Source organism: Hibiscus syriacus, unplaced genomic scaffold (genome assembly GCF_006381635.1).
Source record: "Hibiscus syriacus cultivar Baekdansim isolate YM2019G1 unplaced genomic scaffold, ASM638163v2 tig00110610_pilon, whole genome shotgun sequence".
NCBI lineage: Eukaryota > Viridiplantae > Streptophyta > Magnoliopsida > Malvales > Malvaceae > Hibiscus > Hibiscus syriacus.
In genome coordinates, this window is record NW_024062800.1 from 698,027 (window position 1) to 709,546 (window position 11,520).

The 11,520-nt window shown below is 32.8% G+C and overlaps 1 protein-coding gene across 2 annotated transcripts; it reads right to left on the bottom strand.

Moving 5' to 3' along the window:
* Nucleotides 1-1,695: 1,695 nt before the first annotated feature.
* Nucleotides 1,696-7,793, bottom strand: LOC120135463 (ERBB-3 BINDING PROTEIN 1-like). 2 transcript variants are annotated; one of them, XM_039151737.1, is made up of 10 exons: nt 7,781-7,793; nt 4,521-4,646; nt 4,344-4,428; nt 4,080-4,229; nt 3,840-3,993; nt 2,592-2,807; nt 2,363-2,499; nt 2,183-2,274; nt 1,902-2,081; nt 1,696-1,779 (listed from the first exon to the last, which is right to left on the bottom strand). In XM_039151737.1, exons 2-10 carry the CDS (start codon nt 4,606-4,608, stop codon nt 1,703-1,705), a joined length of 1,179 nt encoding a protein of 392 aa, XP_039007668.1. In that variant the 5' UTR covers nt 4,609-4,646; nt 7,781-7,793; the 3' UTR covers nt 1,696-1,702. The 2 variants fall into 2 exon arrangements, with proteins under 2 accessions (XP_039007668.1, XP_039007667.1); XM_039151736.1 differs by lacking the exon at nt 7,781-7,793 and adding an exon at nt 4,734-4,825.
* Nucleotides 7,794-11,520: the final 3,727 nt, after the last annotated feature.

The window sequence follows — 11,520 nt, forward strand, 5'->3', positions numbered from 1 at the left end:
TTACTCGATGTTAACATGGCAGAGGAATCACCCTGAAGCAGAAGAAACGGAGGTGAAGGATTTCATCGGAAGAGAGGTTGGTGGTTGCTTTAGGAACAGAGAAAACAAAACAAAAGATGATAAAAAATGCAAAACGAGAGAGGAGAGTCAAACGGCCGGTCAAAAGGTGTCATGCATGGTCAAACAATACTAGGTTGGCTAGTTTAATGTGTCACATCGACATTATGTTGTTGTAATGGCCGTTAACGACAACCGATCGATTTGTTATAATCGATAACGTTAGTAGGCAACTTAGTACTTTTAAAATTTCAATAAAGAAAACAAAAAATTTACTCAAATATTTGTGACCATTCGTGTAATTCACCCATTTTCGAATTAATTAACAATTCTATGATGTGGATATAAAATAATATTTTCATTAATATATTTAATAATTGAAAATTGTATATAAAATAAACATATATTTTAATTCACTCAAAATTTATAAATTATAGTTATGTAAGTAAATCATAAAATTCAACGGGAAGTAATAATCTTACAAGAACTGAATTTTTTTATTGGTAAAATTCGAGTTAATGAGGTGAGAAAAACTTGTATTACCTTCATAATTGTTCTCTGAAACAGGATGTTTTGAACAGTAACATGAAAAAAAAATTGACGAATATATAAAAATTACATGATGTCTTCGGCATAATTCGAACAAAATATAAAAAAAATACCGTACATAAAATTTACGAACATGTATTTAATTAAGAGAAATACGTTGTGTCTTTCGGGTATCTTCGAACTTACATTGTAACAACAACACTATTTGAGAAAATAATTTCCTTCACACATTTTTTCAATGACACTATCAGTCGAAATTTGCCCACTGTATTGGTTTTTTAATGATCTGCGTAAACATTACATATGACATTTGGTTTATGACTTTAAAGATATAAAAATCCTTGTTTATCACAACTATAAACTCTTTTTGGCTTCAAATTTCCTACTTCAATTAAAAATTGTAAATAAAAATCCTAACACATAAAAAAAACCGAGTAATTAAAATTGTTTTATCCAATTTTCCCAAAACAGTTGTAAGAATTTACGATTTTGTACCATCAGTCCGATTATGGACGAACCAATTCTCAATTCAATCAACACATTATATCCAATTCCAGCAGCATTGCTATAATTTCTATGATAAACTACAAACCTAAACTTCAATTTTGCTCATTTTAATATTTAAACTTTTAATTTTTACTTCATTTTAACATCTCACTTCTAAAATTTAACACGTTTAGTATTTAAACTATCATTTTTTTTCCATTTTAATACATGAATTTTCAAATTTTTAAAAATTTAACATTAAATTTTAAATAGGTACTAAACTGAAACAAAAACTATACTTTATATTTATTTATTTTTTAAAAAATATAAGTTTAGATAATAAAATAGCCAAAGCTGACAATTTAACTACTAAACCCAAAATCTACCCTAAAATATTTCATCTTATCTTATAATAGGATTATAACACTTAATTCATCTGATCTTAAAGGCATATGCATCATATAATTCGAGAAAAGAAAAAATAAACACATCATTCAGGAACAGGATCAATGTCTGATATACTAACTCATAACCTAATCACATACAAAGTACCAAAATTGAAAAATCTGGGAGTGCGAGTAGAAGAACAAAGAGTTCGTTTTGCTTTTCCTTAAGATGCAGCAGCACCTTCATTTGTTGATGCATCCATGGGCTCTGCATCAGCTTTATCACCCTCACCCTTCTTACCTGCGATACACGTGGGTTTACTACATGATCCTCAAAATTTTGCTTCTACTATATATCAAGTATAGTTCATCTGACATAAGAACGTGTTTGATTATCCTTATTATATATATATTACACCATACCTTTCTTCTTCTTCCCACCACCCTTTTTCTTTGTCTTTGTTCCCAAAGCTAACCATGCCTTGATTTCAGGATCGTCCATTGTCTTGATTGGCTGCAGCTCTTGAAGCGGATGGGATGTGATCCGATCTGATCCATTAGGCATTAGCAGCACCGTGAATTTTATATGAGCAACATAATCCCCTGCAGGATTACAGTCCAGATTGCGTCAGCACATAGTGTCGACATGATACCATTTCATCTCGTGATCACTATTAAACCAGATTTCAGCCATCATTTCTTACCAGGCTTCTCGTGAAGAACAGGATATGGCTGCAAGAGATCATGATTCACACATTCAACTAAACCAAGACGAGCTCTTTTCTCTTCCAAAGCCCTGTACATTGGAAATCCACATGAAGCACCACAGAGCAGTAATAACCACCAACGCATATTCACACCAAATACTTTTAACGATTACAGACCTAGCAGTGAATGGGAGAATAGGGAATTTCTGATTTATTTCACTGAAAATAAATCTAGAGGTCTTCATCTTTAAATGATAATTCTTGTCAACAGCTCTTTTATAAATAGTTGTCTGCTTCTCATCCAAGAGCTTGGGCTGCAATTTTAGTGCGTGGAAATTTCAAAGACAGGATCAATAGGCATACCATAGGCACGGCAACAAGGTTAAATATAACTAGAAACAATTACCTTGCCTTCACCAGTCGAAACAACTATATCTACTGCATAAACTTCATTCTCCTCAAACTCCGCATCATCAACTCTGGAATCTGGATTGGAGACACTAAGTATGACTTTGTTTCCATCTATCACAAACTGCTTAAGTTGATGGCTAAGAACACCTTCAACAATTTTGCATTCATAAGCTGCAGCTACCTTCTGAATTGCATCCGTTACATCTTTATTCTGCCATTAAAACAATAACAAAAGACATTAAGTACAACAGATAATATTAAAGTAAGGATGCATGTTGTAAACCATAAAAATTACAAAGGAAACTAGTAACTAGTAATGCAGTCAACAGAAAAGGAGGAACATTAAAAACATTTCCCATCAGAGTAACTATGACAAAAGCCTCACTTGAATGTAGGTCCATAGCTTTTGAAAATTATTCATCGCATAGGGAAAATTTAATAGAGGAAATTTAAGTGTGAAAAAGATAATGATGATCGATCTCCAGTGAGTTGTCTTCCCAATTCAACAGGAGGGTTGGATGGTCAAAACAGATGGTAGAAAGCAAGGCACAAAGGGAGATCACACATGATTCTCTATCAGTGTAACTATGACTAAAGGAGGCTACATTGGAACTAAATCCATAGCTCAAGATTTTCTTCATCACATAGGAATCATGTGAGCAAACAAAATATATATATAAGACAGTGTTAAGTAAACCAATATTTCTGGACAGGTAGAACTTTGAAACAATGAAAAATATAGCATTTACTTGACAGTATTTCTCAACAGTTAAATAAAACAGCCATGAGGTTGTACTCACTTTGTGCTGGTGATAAAGAAAATGTTGGTCATGTAGAGCAACTGGCATAAGCCAATAAAAGATGTACTAGCCTAAGGCAGCCTAAACATGACAAAACATAATATTGGCAACAGGGAAAAGAGGGGATAAATAAAAGATTATCACCTCGGCAAAGTTGCCTATCCATCAAATTTATATACATTTCTCAATCACTTCTACGAGTCAAATCAAAAAGGCATTGTGTGTTAAGAGATCAATTCCCCTATCAGAGTAATTATGACAAAAAGCTTCATTTGAATGTAGATCCATAGTCAATACAAGAGATTCATCATTCAGGGGACCAAAATTCAGAATTTAAAAGTAAAAAAAAATTGGCTCAAGAATTATATGATAAAAATGCACAACAGCTAAAGAAAACACAAGAATAACAAATAATATTGCAGCAAGATATGCAGAACAATTACATTTTTCCCAGGCCTGACAAGCCTCAAGGCAACTTCAGCAGCAGTATTTGCAGCAGCAACAACATCAGCCTTCCTGCCAGTGACTGGCCCTTCCTGAACAACATGCGTGTGCGCAACTACAGCAATAAACCCATCAATGTGGCAACCCATATCACTGCATGAAGGGTAAAAAAGCATTAAATCCCAACAAAATATTTTAAAACGTCAAATTAAACAAAAAAGATAGTATATGAAGCTTACATCTTCACTATATCACCTTCTTGCAGCTCGGAGGTGTCACTAGCAAGTGGAGAGAAATGACAAACAGTGTTGTTGACAGAAATACAAGTGGGGAAGGCAACACCCCTCTCGATCTTCTTCTTAGCATTCTTATACATATTGCCTGTTTGCCTTCACATTACATAAACAAACAAACAACAATCCACAAAAGCACTAATTTCATCATCAATAGTAAAACATATAAAAAACAATAAAGACTAAATCCATCAGTAACTAAACACTTACTCTCTGATAAATGCATCACCTTTCTCACAAACGTCAACAATCTTAGCTTTCGGTTTGCATTCTTTTACAACTAACTGCAAAGCCTCTGCAAATTTCCAAACAGCATCAAACATAAACACAAAATAGAAGAAAAAAAAGCCACAAAAAAGATAATATTAAATTCAAAAGGAGGTTAACTGTTAACGATCTCAGCAGCGTTCTTGTATTTAGTAACAACTTCAGGGGAAGTGAGATCCAACTCCTCCTCTCGTTCCTCGTCCGACATCGTTTTCGAAGCTTATAAAAGAAGAATCTGTTGAATTCCTGGAAGGGAGAAAAAGAAAATCAAATATCCGAAAATCAATACATATAGTCGAGAGCCGAGCAAGAGATGTTGAGAAAGTAGCTTACGCAGTGGAATCGGCGGCAGCGGGTGAAGGAGCTAGGGTTTTGGAGAGGCGATTATTGAGAGTATATTAAATTAGTAAAAAAAATGTAGACAAAAGATGGAAGCTGGGAACGATAGGGTTGCGCTGCTTACCCTCAACGGCATCGTTTCCTTATATAGGATCTTTCGGGGGGGGGGGGGGTTATTATTATTACAAGTTTTTTATAATCACCGCTGGACCACTGGCCTTGCAGGGCTTTGTATGTTTTTTTTGGTAAATATTAGTGGCAAATATCAAAATACTCCTCCTAGTTATGTATTTTCATTACTTTGACCCCTCCATTTTCATATTTCAATTTGCATATCAATTCACATTAAGTGATTTAAGTAGTAAAAAAATATTTAAAATTAATGGTCTAGAATTTTTTTATTAATGGACACATATATATTAATAATAAAAGTTTTTTATATGGAGTGAGTGTAAATAAAATTTTAGGATAAATATAATAAATAAAATGAATAACTAATAAAAAAATTTAGATTTGATGGGCACATATCCACCCTAAATTAGATATGGACCTACCACGGGTGATTCTGCTGTGCGACTAAAAAACAGCGTGACTGGTTAAAGAAGTGACCGATTAAAATTTAGACTAGTTATGTTATATCATTTAACCGAAAATATTATCAAGCACAATAACATATTAGGTAGCGCTTATATAATAAAATATGCATTTAACCGGAAATATTATCAAGTATAATAACATATTAGGTAACACTTATATAATGTAATACGTAGCGCTTATATAATAAAATAGGCATTTAACCAGAAATATTATCAAGTACAATAACATATTAGATAACGCTTATATAATGTAATAGGTAGCGCTTATATTGACCTATTTTTTCATAAAACCGGGAAATTTCAACCGGTTACATTATAAATTGATCTATTACACTATAATTATCGGTTTCGATGTTTTTGGGATCGATACAATTTTAAATGTATCGACACTTTATGCGTGAACCTATTTGTGCTTTCTTTTGGAAAAAAGTATCGACACAAATTTAAAAAGTGTCGATACTTTATGTTGACCTATTCTCTCATTAACCCGGTATATCTCTACCGGTTACATTGTAAATGTATCGACACTTTATGCGTGCCTATCGTTTGGCCATTCATTGTAGACAATAAGGATCGACACAAATTATAATAGTGTCGATACGTTATGTTGACCTGTTTTATAATTAACCGGTATATGTATACTGGTTACATTGTTAATTTACATATTACATTATAATTATTTATTTTGATATTTTTGGGTTGATACTTTTGGAAAATGTATCAACACATATGCTTACATATGTATCGAAACAAATTTTTGTGTTTATTAATTTTGTCATTAAAAAAGTGTATTTTTACCACCTACATTGTAATTTTACTTATTACTTTAAAGTTATTGAATGTTGTAGTTATTGTACATACCTGAATATGTCCTGCAAATTTAATGTTGTACCCACCTTTCAACTACCACTACCAATACCACATCCTATTGAAAGCACCACTGAAAACATGTTGTTTAATGAACCTTTACTTACATCTCCATCAACTCCTGTTGGGACCACTGAAATTGCACAACAAAATTTTTATCATGGATCATACTGATGCAGACAATGTTAAGCCAACCGATGAATGTCATGAAGTACATAATGTTGATGAATCTGACATATTGGTTGGTAAGCTCTTCTCTTCACGTGATCAAGCTTGGTACTTTTACAACAGATTCGCACAAGAACATAGGTTTAGTGCACGCCGGGGAACAACACGGCTTGACATGGAAGGGAATGTGAATACACAAGAATTTTGTTGTTCGAAAGAAGGGTTTCGAGAATCAAAAGTCAATACCGTTGATCGTCAACGTGCTCATACGCCAATCACAAGAACATGATGCAAGGCTAGAGTCATAGTTACAACAACAAATACAAACGATCAGTGGGTTATAAGTAAGTCTTATCAGAAACATAATCATGCATTGTGCACACCTACTATGACACCATTTATGCGTTCTAATAGAGCTGTAAGTAAGGCTGATATCGATGAGGCAACATCATTGAAAGAGGTCGGTGTTGGCACGTCACAAGTAATGAACTATTTAACGCAACAGACATGGGGCTATCATAATGTTGGATTTACACATAAAGACATCTACAATGTACTTCAAATAGATAAAGCAAAGGAAATCGTTGATGGGGATGTGAATGTGCTTATTGCTTACTTTGATTATAAGAAACATGATGATCCCGGGTTTTTTGTGACGTACTTGGTAGACGAATCAGGGGCGTTGCATAATCTTATTTGGTCAGATTTTACATCGAGATCAGATTACATATGCTTCGGTGATGTAATTGTGTTCGACACAACATAAAAAGATAATTTGTATGGTCGACCAACTATGCCTATTGTCGGTGTCAATCATCACTATAACACAATTGTGTTTGCTACTGTCATAATCGCTGACGAGAACATCTCAATCTTTCGAGTGGGTGCTACATAATTTTTTAGAAGCCATGATGAACAAATCGTCTATTTCAGTTGTCACAGATTGGGATAGGGCAATACAGAGGGCTATTAAATCTGTTATCCCTAATGCTAAGCACATATTATGTTCTTGGCATCTTTCTCACAATGCACAAGCTAACATTGGTGACCCAAAATTTACAGCAACATTCTCAAAATGCATGGCTTCCTGGTAGACAACCGACGAATTTGATATTCAATGGCGTTCAGTTGTTTCAGAATTCAACGTCGAAAAACATCCATGGGTGATTGAGAATGGAAATACTTGGCACTTATGGGCACAAGCATATCTAATCGGTCATTTATTTGCTAATATTCGCTCAACACAAAGGTGTGAGTCTATGAATGCTTCACTCGCAATTGCACTGAAACACAAGAACACTTATTTAGATGTTGTTCGTGTAATTGAAGATGGAATTAGTATAATGTGTCTGAACGAGTTGAAAGTGGATTACTTAAGTTCCCAGACGAAGCCCTTCCAAATCACAAAACTGGTTGAATTTGAAAGTCATGCTTCTGAGATTTTTACGCGTAAATCTTTTCATGCGTTCCAAGAAGAACTTCAACGGGAGATATTGTACCAGATTTAGGAAGAGATTCAGTCCTTATCAGATGAATGTCAATATTTTTATTTGAAAAAGTACAAAGAAAAAAATAGGACATTTGAAATTAGTTTTGATTCTCGTACGAAAACTCTAAATTGCTCATTTAGAAAATTCGAGATCGTTGGACTTCCATGTCGCCATCAACTTTACATTTTGAAGCACTTGGATTACACATATTTGCCCGGGTCTTTGATTTAAAATAGGTGGACTAAGGATGCGAAGGCTTCTGTACCCAGTTTTGTTGATTTGAATGTGCCTCAAGAAATAATGCAAATGGCAAGGTTTGCTTCTCTATGTGCAACAGCAAGTATGTTATGCTACGCTGCATCAAAGACAGATGCGTCTTTCAAAACCGCAAGAGATGAGAAGAAAAGACTAACAGAAGAATTTGAGAACTCGTTTGATTTGAATGATTCAGTCAATCAGAGCAGTATATTAAACAACGTTCGCGACCCTCAACGGAAACAATGCAAGCGAAAAGAAGTAACAAAAAACAAGGTCGAGAAGAATATTAGGCGATATGGGTTCTGCAACGGTGAGGGACATAACAAACTAACATGTCCTCAAGTCAAGCTGGGTTTGAATACAAGCAAGCAGTCTACTTCAACTGATTTTTTTGAAGACGGAATGGAATGATTATTCAGTCCAGCACATGATGTTAGAGACATTTGGTTATAATTATGTTTTTTGATGTTTTTGGGATCGACAATTGTTATAAATGTATCGAAACTTTGTTGTGCACTTGGTTTTTAAAATACAATCTGGACAATATGTATCAACACTTTTTTTATTTGTGTCGATACTTTTTGTACACATGTTTTCTCAAAAACCGGTATATTTAAACCGATTACATTAATAATTTACCTATTACATTATAATTATGTTTTTCAATATTTTCGGGATCGACACTTGTTATAAATGTATCGACACTTTGTTGCGCACTTGGTTTTTAAAATACAATCTGGACAAGATGTATCAACACTTTTTTTATTTGTGTCGATACTTTTTGTAACCTGTTTTCTCAAAAACCGGTATATTTAGACCGGTTACATTAATAATTTACCTATTACATTATAATTATGTTTTTCAATGTTTTCGGGATCGACACTTGTTATAAATGTATCGACACTTTGTTGTGCACTTGGTTTTTAAAATACAATCTGGACAAGATGTATCGACACTTTTTTTATTTGTGTCGATACTTTTTGTACACCTGTTTTCTCAAAAACTTGTATATTTAGACCGGTTACATTAATAATTTACCTATTACATTATAATTATGTTTTTCGATGTTTTTGGGATCGACAATTGTTATAAATGTATAGACACTTTGTTGTGCACTTGGTTTTTAAAATACAATCTGGACAAGATGTATCGCCACTTTTTGTATTTGTGTCTATACTTTTTGTACACATGTTTTCTCAAAAACTGGTATATCTAGACCGATTACATTAATAATTTATCTATTACATTATAATTATGTTTTCGATGTTTTCGGGATCGACACTTGTTATAAACGTATCGATAATTTGTTGTGCACTTGGTTTTTAAAATACAATCTAGACAAGATGTATTGACACTTTTTTTATTTATGTCAATACTTTTTGTACACATGTTTTCTCAAAAACCGGTATATTTAAACCGATTACATTAATAATTTACCTATTACATTATAATTATGTTTTTCGATGTTTTCGAGATCGACACTTGTTATAAATGTATCGACACTTTGTTGTGCACTTAGTTTTTAAAATACAATCTGGACAAGATGTATCGACACTTTTTTTATTTGTGTAGATACTTTTTATACACATGTTTTCTCAAAAACCGGTATATTTAGACCGGTTACATTAATAATTTACCTATTACATTATAATTATGTTTTTCGATGTTTTCGGGATCGACACTTGTTATAAATGTATCGACACTTTGTTGTGCACTTGGTTTTTAAAATACAATCTGGACAAGATGTATCGACACTTTTTTTATTTGTGTCGATACTTTTTGTACACTTGTTTTCTCAAAAACCGGTATATTTAGACCGGTTACATTAATAATTTACCTATTACATTATAATTATATTTTTCGTTATTTTCGGGATCGACACTTGTTTTAAACGTATCGACACTTTATTGTGCACTTGGTTTTTAAAATACAATCTGAACAAAATGTATTGACACTTGTTTTATTTGTGTCGATACTTGTTTTACACATGTTTTCTCAAAAACCGGTATATTTAGACCGGTTACATTAATAATTTACCTATTACATTATAATTATGTTTTTCGATGTTTTCGGGATCGACGCTTGTTTTAAACGTATCGACACTTTGTTGTGCACTTGGTTTTTAAAATACAATCTGGACAAGATGTATCGACACTTTTTTTATTTGTGTGGATACTTTTTGTACACCTGTTTTTCACAAAAACCGGTATATTTAGACCGATTACATTAATAATTTACCTATTACATTATAATTATGTTTTTCGATGTTTTGCGAAGCGACACTCGTTTTAAATGTATCGACACTTTATTGTGCACTTAGTTTTTAAAATACAATCTGGACAAGATGTATCGACACTTTTTTTTATTTGTGTCGATACTTTTTGTACACCTGTTTTCTCAAAAATTGGTATATTTGAAAAGGGTAAGTTGTTACCTTAGAAATACATTATGGACAAATTCATTATGCACATTATCACTAGTGTTGATATTTGAAAAAGGTAAGGTATTACCTTAGAAATGGAATTTGATGTTTTCTCCCGATGCATCCATTGAGTAAGTTGTTTTTTGGATGGATGGAATTTCGGTTTAGGACTAAAATTTACATTTAAATTCAAACTCTAATTATAAATGAAATGAAAATGAAATGTCATGTTAAATTGAACATGGAAATTGCATAATTGATTCATACTGTGTTATATGATTTTGTTTTTTTGAATGGAATGAAAATATAAACACAATGTAATTAAACCAAAACATACATACACAATAAATTTATAGATAACAATGTTCAAATAATGTACCTACAACGAAATTAATCCGATGGAAAAGGGTTATCGCTAACGAAGTTCAGAACATTAGGCGCCTTCAACAAATTTTCCAAATACTCGCGTATTTTACCACCTTTTGCTGAGGACATAAATAAATAATTTCAATTATCAAACTAATCAGGTGCAATTTTACTAACAAGAAACTAATTTTTTTAAGGAACAAGAAACTAAATGAGCATAATCAGGAATAAATTTGTGTCATACTTAGAGCATCGTCGTCCGAATGGGAAGCAGCGTCGAAAGAATGTGGACATATGTAATTGTTTATCTAATAAAAAACATAATTTGTTAATCAATCAATCTATGAACAACTGTTTAACTATGAAAATATGGCATGAATGTAACTTACCGGATTATGAATCATTTTTCGCGGTGAATCATCGACCAACAGTGTATTTAGGGCGTTAAAATCAGTAAACTCGATCCAAACATCATTGAGATCTTTACAGTAGGTAAACTTATCTTCTGTTTTGCACTTACTTTGATCCTTATTACAAACAGTAGAACATAAATATGTAGGAATCTTAGAGAAATTAAAGTTAGCAAAGTGTAATGACAATCATCTTACCCAAAC

What these genes read in the sequence shown, in the direction of transcription:
- LOC120135463 (XM_039151737.1), bottom strand. Translation starts at nt 4,608, where the DNA reads ATGTCGGACGAGGAACGAGAGGAGGAGTTGGATCTCACTTCCCCTGAA. An exon ending in CGCTGCTGAGATCGTTAACA is followed by an intron (nt 4,429 to 4,520) that starts GTTAACCTCCTT and finishes GGAAATTTGCAG; the next exon opens with AGGCTTTGCAGTTAGTTGTA. An exon ending in TGTTCTTCACGAGAAGCCTG is followed by an intron (nt 2,082 to 2,182) that starts GTAAGAAATGAT and finishes GTAATCCTGCAG; the next exon opens with GGGATTATGTTGCTCATATA.